The sequence below is a fragment of the Colius striatus genome, chromosome Z (assembly GCF_028858725.1).
Source record: "Colius striatus isolate bColStr4 chromosome Z, bColStr4.1.hap1, whole genome shotgun sequence".
NCBI classification, from domain to species: Eukaryota; Metazoa; Chordata; class Aves; order Coliiformes; family Coliidae; genus Colius; species Colius striatus.
Window position 1 is genome coordinate 69,104,377 of NC_084790.1, and position 12,229 is coordinate 69,116,605.

The following is a 12,229-nucleotide window of genomic DNA, read 5'->3' on the forward strand; positions in this document are numbered from 1 at the left end:
GTTGGTACATTTTTATGGGAGTACAAATTCCTGAAAATTATAGATTTTAATCTAGTAAAGTACTAAAGAAATCTGTTTTCAGTACTATATGAAAAAGATCAGAAATATCTCTGTTTATAGAAAAAAATAACACTACTATATTAGTGTTACTTTTAACATTTAGTGCAATAAAGCACTTTCAAGAAATCATAAAACTAGTTACTGTTGTAGAGGAAACACCATTTTATCACCTACTGTTAATGTTACCAAGTTGTTTCAGCATGACAGGTGACTGCACATGAAAGCCAAGTTCTCAGGAACTTGAGTGTACAGTAATGTAAATTTATTTTAAAACAATTTGCTGTTTAGCGATCAGAGACTGGCTTTTCTTCTTTGGCGATGGTTTGAGAACATTTGGGGTGTATTCAAGCCTATGGAATATTGTTTTAATTCTTTTAATAATAAATTCCTTCTGGGAAGAATTCATATTGGCAGTTTTGACAATTTATTCTGAGTGCAGAGGAACTTGATATATTTGCTTGGAATATGGAACTGCGACAATAATCTGAAACCACAAAGTAAATGTAATGTAGACTGTGTCAATTATTTTCTAAAACGTACAAGTCACTCTGCTTTCCTTGTTCGAAGGGAAGGTTATATTTTATTGGAAAAAGACATAGTATCTGGAAAATTTACAGTGTAGGAGTGAGTGTTCATTGCTTGTAGTCAGTCTACAACATGACAAAACAGTTTGGAAGTGAGAAGTGTCAGAATAAAATATATGCTTGCCAGTTCTGAATCAGGAGTGAGACATTTCCATGGTAATGCCTCATCAAGGCTCTTTGAATGCAGTGTTGGAAAGAATTTGTAATGATAGCTTTTATTTGAGAAAATCTGAAGCTTTATTGTATTTTTGAAAGGTAAACTTAATTGTGTAGTAATCTACCTGAAGAGATTTCCCCAAATTTTAAGGTCTGACAACAATTTGAAGTACTATCTAGAAAAACAAACAAAGAAAACAACCAACCAAGTAAAACCCCTGTATATCAAAAAGTAAAAAAACACAACCAAAAATCCCAAACCAAACTGTCTCTGACACAGCACCAAGCTGTAAACTTGAGTATCATAAACGATAAGGGTCAAATTAAGATAAAGGTCTGTCAATATTGCGGTAAGAAGAAGCTTGGCCATAAAATGTAATAAAATAGGACTTAATTCTTAACAAATAACAACAACAACAATAATATGATCCGTCTCTGAGATTCAGAATGTATTTGATTACTAATTTTTTCACAATGTATGTTGTTGCTTTTGTTTTGCTCACTTTGAAAGTGGAAAATATATTTGGCTTTTTGGCTCCTAATTATTTTCTACATTCTGAGAAACCTTCGGGAAAAGACCAATGAAATTGTTTTGGTATTTTCTCTATAATCTATAATCTATAGAGTTAGATTGTGATTATGACATATGATTAGAAGCTCAGAGACATAATTTCCATTCCAAAGTACATTTTTAGATTATGTTTAAGCTCCTTTGATATTCACTTTAGTTAGCTGCATGGTTTTATGAACACTGGTACTGTGAATAATTGATTCAGTACACAGAGAGCTTTGACATATTTATTTCTTGAAATGGTATCTTTCCCACTTTTATTTAACCCTCATTGTGCTAAAGGTTTACTACTTAAAAATGTAATTCCTTTGAAAAGTATTCAAATAAAAAGCTCCAGTGCACCTTATGTATTTAGTTCGCAGTATGGAGGATGTATTTTTAAAGATTATTGAAAAATATTGGAACAAATTTTGTGTTGCCTTAAATTGACAGTTTCATTTTTAAGAGTCTCCTAGCAATACATTCTCAGTACATAACAGAACTATAGCAGAAGAAATATTTATATTTTTAATAGAAGTTATAAAATCTGTGTTTTTGAGAATGTTAACCTGGCGTCTAGTAATTATCAAACCTGTATTTTTATCTGGTTTCCAGCCTTGGTGTCATTTGAAACTACAGATTTTTTTTTTTTTAGTTTGAAAATGTCATTCAATACCATGATAGTATTAGAAAAGTGATGTAGTTGTTTATGAAATCCATTTTCCTATGGAATGATGACTAAGAGAAAAGACTAGCAAAAAGTTGAGTAAAAATATAATGCAATTGTTATTTTTCTAACTGATTTGAAAGGAATAAGACTGTTTGATGAACTAAATGTCTTCTTGTATTTGCAAAATGTAACTAAAATAAAGCACTGTTTCTTTCTAGCTAAGTAACCTGAAACAAGTCACAGTTGTGGATGTGTCAGCAAACAAGTTCCATTCTATTCCAATTTGTGTACTCCGGATGTCTAATTTGCAGTGGTTGGATATTAGCAGCAACAACCTGAAAGATCTCCCAGAAGACATAGACAGGTAGTTTATGTTTTAATTCATTGTCAGGCTTGTGAATTGCAAAGCAAATCTAGAAAGTGTCAATCTTCCAACGGACATCCTAACTGAAAAATCACATGGAAAAAAATCTCATTTGAGTTTTTCATGTAAGCTTTACCATCATTGTTGATGGATTATGTTGGAAAACAGAAACTACTTTTTCTTGTTCATTGATGGCAAATTGCGCAGTCAATGGCTCTACTGTTCAGTTAACTAATCATGTTTTCTGTTTCATTCATGATTGTCATTATATCCAACCACTGTTCTTTGGGAAGTTCATAGAGCATACTCTGCATCAGTTACACCAAAGGGGACTCATCATAGAGTTAGCACTCTGGAAACCACAACTGGAAAGATGAACTTGGGCATATTTAAATTACTGAAAGAATCTGATAAACTTTGGCAGTAAAGCACAAAAATATTAGTAAGACTTAAAAAAACTGTTGACAACTCTCCCTTCCTACTCTGAAGTTCTTATGCATGTGCACGCACAGACTCACCCTCTCAATTTAAGGACTGGCTAGGTAGTTTGAAAAAATATGTGGATCACTTTAGTGGAACTTACTAGCTTGAAAGAGCACTTTCTTATCACTGGCCTGTTTATTCACTCTGCAGTTCACCTATAATTTGGTTTACAAAACTTTACATAACCATAAGTAAACAAAAAAAATATTAACTGAAGTTTATTTTAAAAATCTTGCAGATTACTTATTGATTTGGGAATAGAGATCCCTAAGGCAGAAGAAACTTCTCAGAAAACTCATTCAGCCTTAATTTTTTCAAGATCTTTGTTGCTGGACAAGAAGACTTTTCTGTGACATTGTGTAATCACAGATATCTCTGACAGCAGGAATGAAGTCTTACTTTGTATGAGTCATTCATATGTTCTAATCACAACAACATAAAACTGACATTTTTTTTCCAGGGAATCTGACTAGAGATTTTATTAACTTCAAAGAGCTTCTAAGAGGTTATTTATTTTATATAAAGATAGCCACTCAAATTAAGGATGATTTTTTTCCTCTATAACATTTATATCTTTCTCTAGCTCCAAAATATTCCTTTTCTACATTTGGTTGATACTAATTTGTCATAATCAGACACCTCAAAATAAGGCTTTCTTTGTTTGACTTTGAGTTTCAAATGTTGAGATCTCTTTAGCTTGTGTGCATAATGAAGACTAGAAAATGTTAGAATATTCTCCCTACCTTGTCCCCAGAAACTGATACTCTTATTGCGGTGCTGACGATCCCCAATGAACTACCATGAAGTCTGAGATTAAAAAATAGATGAGTTTGCAATAAACTGAAGCCTTGCTTAGTATCTTTCCTTGTATTCAAACAAACCATACAGGCCTGATAAGTGATGGACTGCAGCAATGTTTTAGGAATGAACTCTTCTGGTCAAACGAGATAAACTTATTTCATCATTTTTTTATGCTTTTCATCATGTACCTACTCCAAGCTAAAAATGCTCAGCCAGAAATTGCTATTGCATTAGGAGAAGCCTGGGGAAATAAATAAAAAGAAGCCCAATGCTTTCCTCTATAAAATACAGTCATTAAATTGATTTCACTGGGACACCTTGCAAGAGCCATATAACCGGGAGCTTTTGTTCCCCACAGTACTAACTACTAGTGAAAAACAATAGATGGGAATATCCTGCCTAGCACAGATGTATCTAGTTCATAAAACCAGCATGTGGACAAAGGTGTGAGCTGATGACCCATATTTTTCATTAGTTCCAGGATACATATGATGAGACTTTATATAATATTCAGTTTTCTGTATGAAAACACAGTAATTTTAATAACATTTTATCTTGGAAGTGCTTCTGACTACTTGTCAAGGGTATGCTATTAATATCTATAATGTTGAACCATGGCTGGTAATTTCTGTTAAAGGTCACAGTTTGTGAAAGGTGTTATGAGTAATTTTTGAGAAGCCAAAGATATATACATAATTGTTGTTCTTTTATATAAGATTAAGGCTATATTGTTATTTTGGATAGATTCTCGTGTCTGAAATAAGTATTTTTTTTTTTATCTTTTACATTTTTATAGGTTAGATCAACTGCAAACTCTTCTCCTGCAGAAAAACAAGTTGACTTATCTTCCTCGAGCTCTGGTCAATATGCCAAAGCTCAGCTTGTTAGTTGTTAGTGGTGATGACTTGGTTGAAATACCCACAGCCATCTGTGAATCAACCACAGGTTTAAAGTAAGTAAATGTGCAAGAGAAAGAAATATATTATTGAGAAGATAAGGTAGATATACTCAGGGGATATACTTTCACAAGTATCAGTTCATACCATATCTGGTGGTCAAATTCTGACCCAATTTATTTTAAAGCCCTAAAGGAGTGAAATTGGCAATTGCAGAGGAGCTGCAGCTTTCTGATTTTTATCTGCCAGTTCCTCACATGTGCACCTGTATTCCTAAACTATGTGGACTTGGCCATAGTAGCTGTAACAAAAAAAGCCCCAAAATTGGACCAGTAGTCTGGCAGTCAGCTGTCAATAAGATCAGTAATGTGAAATGTATGCTACTGGGAGTGGGACAAATGGCTGGTTAAAAGACTAAATAGTGTGACATGAGTTTAGTAATTAATGTATTAGTTGTTATGAAATAGCACCTTATTGCTGCATGCTACATACAGGAATAAAAAGAATAAAAGGCTTTTTAGTCTGTATATTACAATGATCTTGCATTTCTGCAGGCAGTGTTCAACTCTTTGACTATGACAGCATTTATGACTCCAAACTGAGTCTGACTGGGATGAAGTTAACTTTCTCCATTGCATCCCTTATAGCGATAGTCTTTGAAGAGAGAGTGGTGTTGACACCCAGGTATTTGACTACTGTTGAGCAGTACTCCCACAGCATCAAGACTGTCTGTCTTCTCAGTCCTCCTCCACAAAAGCCAATAAGCTGAGGTTGAGTAAGAGGCTAGGGGGTATATAGCCAGGACAGCTGCCTCAAATCGACTGAAGGGATATACTGTACCATATGATGTTATACTCAGCAATAAAAGTTAAGAGAAAGAAGGACTGTAGGCCATTTGTTATTAAAATATTTGTCTTCCAAGACAATTGCTACACTTACGGAGTCCCTGCTTCCTGGGATGGAGATGATCTGCTGATGACTAGAGAATAGTTTTTGTTTTGCTTTGCTTCTGTGCATGGCTTTTGCTTTCCTTCATTAAGCTGTCTATCTCAACCTAGAACTTTTAAATCTTGTATTTTCCCCTCTCCTGCTGAGAAGGAGGATTAAGAAAGCTGCTTGATGGGCACCTCTCCAGCTAAGTCAACCAGACAAAGACTCACAGTAATTAATGGAATTTAAAAAACTATATGATTTGATGAAACATTTCAACTTTTTAAAATAACAACTATATGGATTTTTTTTCCCCTTCTTGCTTTGGTAATGTCAGAGATTTTCAGAATGCTCTTAATTTGCACATTTGTTTGCACAGTTGTTTATGTAACAATCTATTTTTTCATCTGCAATGTGTAACTTTCAGAAATTTGCAAATATGACATAGTGTCCAGCCATGCATTGTAAAAGAGAAATAACAAAACAATAACCAAAAAATGGAGATGCATATTGTTGCTGGCAAAATTCCACATTGCTGGGCAATGTTGTTAGGATGGAGCTCATACTATTCATTAACTGATGTGAAATTACTGTTTAGTCTGTCAGAAGTTCCATAATAAAGAAATATACCTGTTATTGAAAGAAATTATTTGTGTAGATAAGGAAAAAAAAGACAGATAAATCTGATAATTTTAATGTGGAAAAAGGAGTATAGAGAAGATGTCATTTTAAATCTTTATTTCTAATAATAGATCCTAACAATTTCATAATGCAAAAATTGGCCAAACGTTACTTATGTTCCCCTTTTTGCCTATATTAGTAGTTTCTAAAGTGTCATTCATGTTGGCCAGTGATGTTCAGAAGCTTGTTGCATAAATTCTTGTGTTATTCTCGGTCTAGATTCATAAGCCTCAAGGACAGCTCTGTTGAAACTATTGTCTGTGAAGACACTGAAGAAATTACAGAAAGTGAACGTGAAAGGGAGCAGTTTGAGAAAGAGTTTATGAAAGCATACATTGAAGACCTAAAGGAAAGAGGTATATGTTAAATTGCAGTAGTCTTCCTGCTATGTGGAATATAAATGCAGCCATGCACTGGGAATAAAATTTTTTAAAATTTACCCTAAGTCTCTAATTATCTGTTGTTATTAAATAAGACTAAAAGTGAAAATGTCACAAGTTTTATTAAAAAGTTTGAGCCCTATCTAAAACACTTGATACTGAACAGATGTATACAAAATTAATGGTGTATTTATAAATATCTAAAGGGTGAGTGTCAGGAGGTTGGGACATCCCTTTTTCTATAGTAGCTAGCAACAGGACAAGGGGTAATGCGATGAAGCTGGAACACAAAAAGTTCCATTTAAATATAAGAAACACCTATTTCACTGTGAGGGTGCTGGAGCAGTGGCACAGGCTCTTACCTCTCTTGGGATTAGCTTTAGTAATTTTGAATTCCTACAGAACTGCTTGTCCTCAAAAAGAAGCATATTGTATATATGAAATGTTATTTGCATTGATAGGACATTCTTTAACAGCCTGTCTATACCAATGTACTAATTGTTTCACAACTGTAAAATTATTTTAGTAAAATTACTGCTTTTGTCTTTATTGTAGGGCATGTGAGAGTTTACATATTATTTTATTTTGCTATTTGTCTTATATTTAATGTAATTAAGCAATTGTCCATCACTTCAATCTTGCTTAGTAAAATTTGTCAGGAAACAAATGGAAGACTTCCTGTGAGCCAGAGTTTGTGTGCAGAAATTAATTTTTGTAGAATGAGACATGATATCTTTTTATTTCTGGCATTTCATGGAAGTGATCTGTATAACAGTTCTACAGGACCTGGTAAACGATAAATATAAAGAAAGGCCATAAGATTTAGCTGCAGAATACTTTTTGTTTTCTGATACCGGAATTCAATTCCTTAATACCTGTAAGCTGCACATGGGAGTAATTAAACTGTCTAGTTCTAAGGTGAAGTCTTCTATAAAAGCACCAGATTCTGAAAATGGTAGCAACTGTGGTCCAAATGGGAGGAAGGATTGGTGGAAAAGTTGCAATCACAATTTGACTTTGGAGATATTCACAAATGTGGCAGAGGAATTATATTTACATACTTGTGAAATGTGGACACTAAGATAACGGCTGATAAACTGCCTGAAACCTGCATTTATTCCAGTCAAGCATAGTCCAGCTTTATACTCCTTTGGGATGAAGCAGCTCAGGGATACATTTCCTAGACAAAATCATTCTATGTTTTTTATGATGAGGTTGCATCATGAATCACTCTTGGATTTCCTGCTTCTGAACTCTTGTACTATAGATTATGGCAATACCTGCTTTTGAAAAGCAGACTGGAGAAGGAATATTGCTTATACACTATGAGCCAGCAGGATTTATGAAAGATAGCACTTGTAGGGCACCTTTGAAATAAAACCAAACCTGTTTCTAGCTAAAGGCTCCATTTATTTGTGCCAGATTATGAAGCCAAAGTCTGAGATGTATTTATTTTTTCTCATTTCACAGATTCTGCTCCTTCCTACACTACGAAAGTATTACTGAGTCTTCAACTCTGAAGATGGAAAATCTCTAAATCAGTATTGAATATCTGAATAGCTCTATTTTTATCCGCATGGATTGAAAACGCTGGAAACCATAGATGGGCAGAAGTACTTAATAATCATGGAGGTTTTCGTTACTGCTCTCAGTAACTTCAGATAAAACAAAAAGCAGTAGAGCCTTTATAAAATGCTGTTTCACATTTTAAACAGTATATTTTTTTTCTAGTTCACAGCAATGTCCGCTAATTTACACGTAGACCTACTGAAAGTAAATAGTGACTGTAATAAAGTATATACAGGCATAGATGCTCTCAGGATGAAGATATTTTATGTTGTAGTTGAAACACAGAAAAAAAGCAGAAAAAAAAATAAAAGCAGAAAAAAAATTTAGAAAGTGAATATTATCTGTTGTATTCTTAAGACCAAAGTCTGAAAAAAAAAAATATTTGTTTGCATTTACTTTCTGTTCTTCAAGGAAATTGTCCTTGGGATTTTCAGTTTAGATACATTTCTACAACTTAATATATAGAAACTGCAGCAATTTTGCTACATTTTCCAAACATATTACAAGTTTTTACTTGTTTGAAAACTCAAGTAGTGATGTGGCTGAAACTTCTGTCCTAAGCAGTCTTATAGCAGCATGTTAAATAACATTTTAAGGATTAAGCAGTTTGAACAAATATTATCAATAAAATGATGATAAAGGTCTACTAACAATTTCAGATTAACAGACTTTGTGTAGATTAATTGGAATTTTCCAAGTTGTAAAAGAATGATTTTACTGGATAAAAAGTTATGTTTCCTGCAAGTTACTAATCTGTTTATATATAATTATGTAAGTGTATATACTGTAGAGTTTCAGAAATCTAGTTTTACATATATTTCATATTCATGAAAATGAATTGAAACATTGAGAATTTAGACGCAAATTAGAGCCTAATATTCACATAGTTTAATTTCTATAAGTACACTATGGCACTATTTTGTCATATTTCCCTGTCTTCATAGTAAGAAAACAATCAAAACATTTCAGATCTTCCATTATACTGCCTCAGACCAATGTCAAATTTTCTTCAAGTTCTTTGGCTCTTTGTTCCAGGACTTACTTAAGATAAGCATTAGCACCTAAAGGTCAACTTAGGGTTTAATTTTGAGTAGTAATATAGCTGCAGGAGTTTGTGACTAGAATAAATAGCACATCTACTGTTGATAAATTGTCTTCTTTCAAATGGATGAATCCTAAAAAGTTAAAAAAGAAAGAAAAGTTCAATGCAGTATATTTTTATATAGAAATCTTGGGGAGCGTGCCCTTGACTGACTTAAACAGCATCCTATTGAACAAAAGTGGACATAGCTCATCTATAATAAAAAAGAAAAATGTAAATATAATTTTCCCTAACTATAATCATAAGGCTAAGATTATCTAATTTGAGTCTAAGTTGACATTGGTACACACAATTCTTCACAATTCTCTTCTCTGAAAGCATTGTTTTTTAAAGAAAGATGATAGTTTACAGTAAAATTACGAGTAAACCAAGTTGAATAGAAAACCGATAAAATTAGAGCAAATTCAAAATGAGATGTCTTTTGATACAGATTTTGTACTTCAATGGATGACACTAATATAATTATATTTAACACTAATACAGTTATTTTTAACTAAACGTTCTAATTTCAACATACTTGTATTTGAGTTCTACTTCTGTATCAAAAGACACCTCATTTTGAATTTCCTCTAATTTTACCAGTTTTCTATCCAACTTCCTTTACTAGCAATGCTACTTTAAACTTTTTTTTTTTTAAAAAAAAACACATTCAGAGAATAAATTTCCATCCCTAGCATGTCGCAGATTTTCTTTTTCAATTTTTGAAAGTGAAGAATTTTTTGAATGAGAGGAGTTGTATATACCAATGACAATTTATGCTATTTATGCTATTTTCAGGCTTCAGATGTCAGATATCAGATACCTAAAAGAAAACAATGTGTGCTATCTTTTGAGCTGTAATATCAACATGCATGTGTTGTGTACAATATTTTTATAGTCTGCAACTAGCTGCCAAATACTATTCTTCCTAAAACAACTTTTCCCTTCTTCTCTGCAAAGAACTTATTAGAAAGCAGCAACTCTGGGAGTAAGTGAAATATGTGTTATAGAATACTCACTGGTCAAGTGTGCAAAAGAAGATCAGATAGTTACTTTTTTATTGTATTCTTTCTCCTTGCTTTTCTTTGTGCTGTGACCTGATTTCAGTAGCTGTAGATCTTGATCTGTGGAGGATTTCCATACAGTTTAGCTCCCAGTTGATGGAGAAAGGAAGGAGATTGGAAAGTAGGATTTTTATTTGTTTGCTTTATAATTTTGATGACTCATTTGAACTAGTCCTAATAAATAGAGGAAATCTAGCTCATCATAATGCTAGTTTTGTACATTTCAAGTAACTCTTCTATATGTTGAGCAGTTCAGGCACGGTTTCTTTTCTTTTCAATAGCTGAGTCTACTACTTGGGCTGATTCCAGATGTGACTATAATTTATGCTATAGCTTGCTCTCTTCCTAACTTCACTGGCCCATCAACAGCTAAGGGTGTTTAGCATAAATAGGGGACCTACACGGTATTTCCTTTATATGCTCACTGATACGAATATGAAATGATCATTACTATCTCCTGCTTCTCCCTGGAACTTTCTATTTTCTTGTTGCCAACTGAAACTTGAAGTTCAGCAAAATCTTAGTAAAGATGCATTTTATATTTAAAAAGCGCAATTACATTTTAAATATATTACTTCTGCTATGTTTAGAGCTTCTATTTTCCATTAATGCTTCTTTCCAGCTTTTTCCTAAAATCAACAGTGACATTTAGAAAGTAATTATATCAGCTGTCAAAACACAGTGAATAGATCTGTAAAGAAGGACATGAGCTTAGAAAACTGAAAATCAATGTTAGGCTATTCAACAACATTTGAATCCAGAGTTACATATACAACATCACATTTTAATTCATTACACAGGTCCAGACAATCTGAGGCAGAGTTACCCTTTGGTCTTGTGTATTATATAATGACATAAAATAAAATATTTAGAAAGAAACAATGTGTTACATTGTAGGACATTATGTCAATAAATACATATGGTGCTGGGGTATTTCAGATTTTGTTTGTGTGCTAGTTGTATTGTTTTGCATACAGGAGCACCATGATGTATTTCTTTCAGACTTCCTGCAGGTTTATGAATGGCATGAAAGGTTATTCAATGTTTCATTCTTGATCTGTGTTTCCTAGTTTAAAAACTACAATGATATGTCCCCTATGGCATCTGTATTACTATCTGTCAAGATAAATACTCTAAAATAAGTTCATTCTAACTTTGTTATGGTGCTGCCCTGGCCCCAGGGAGGTAGAGCAGGTCAACTCTACGCTCTGAGTGCACTTGCATAAGTTTAGGGGTTAGACATTGGCAACTGCAGGAACCACAAGTGGCAACACCTGATAAAACTGGGTAGCTAAAGGAGGTTGAACTCTTCATTTTTTAAAAATATAAATCTGATTTTGTTTTCACATTTAAATATGATCCATGCCACCAAGAATCATTTATCTGTACCTGTAGGAGCTGCGTATCAAAGCACATGTTGACATTTTAACGTAGCACATGATTTCAGGAGTGAGGTTTTAAAGGAAGCAACAGTGTTTTATTTGCAGTGAAGTGATGACTGACAATGCTGTGATACTGCTGAAAATGATTAGGATATATCAATTGTAATGCTATAAGTAGGCTTTGCATATGTTAGAAAGTCTCAGCTTTTGCTGAGATTTCCTGTAGTTCATTTAACTCTTATTTTGGTCTTGTGTAAGATTATACTGAATCTAACAAAACTATATGGAGCTTTCAGGCTCAGGGCAAATGAGGAGAGACTTCAGGATCATTTCACTTGTCTATTTCTCTTGTACTTTGCCTTTCATTCTCTTATTTATCTAACAATTAAAATTTCAGAAGTTAATATATGAAATCGCTCCTACAAATTAAAAAAAAAAAAAGTGAAAATTTTGAAGAGCTTGTTGGGTACCTGCTACTGACAATCCACTGCTAAACTGGCTTGTCCCTGAATTGTTGGCTGCAATTAGCATTTAGCACAGGCTACATATGTGTTGGCATGCTGGGTAGAAGTTCTTAA

The 12,229-nt window shown here is 33.4% G+C and overlaps 1 protein-coding gene across 1 annotated transcript in view; it reads left to right on the forward strand.

Moving 5' to 3' along the window:
- The window catches only part of LRRC2 (leucine rich repeat containing 2), a 59,516-nt gene extending 51,441 nt beyond the window's left edge, over window positions 1-8,075 (forward strand). The window contains exons 5-8 of the mRNA XM_062019020.1: window positions 2,239-2,384; window positions 4,465-4,620; window positions 6,395-6,531; window positions 8,026-8,075. Coding sequence (XP_061875004.1) covers window positions 2,239-2,384; window positions 4,465-4,620; window positions 6,395-6,531; window positions 8,026-8,075 — 489 coding nt within the window. The remainder of the gene's footprint in view (window positions 1-2,238; window positions 2,385-4,464; window positions 4,621-6,394; window positions 6,532-8,025) is intronic.
- The last annotated feature ends 4,154 nt before the right edge of the window (window positions 8,076-12,229 follow it).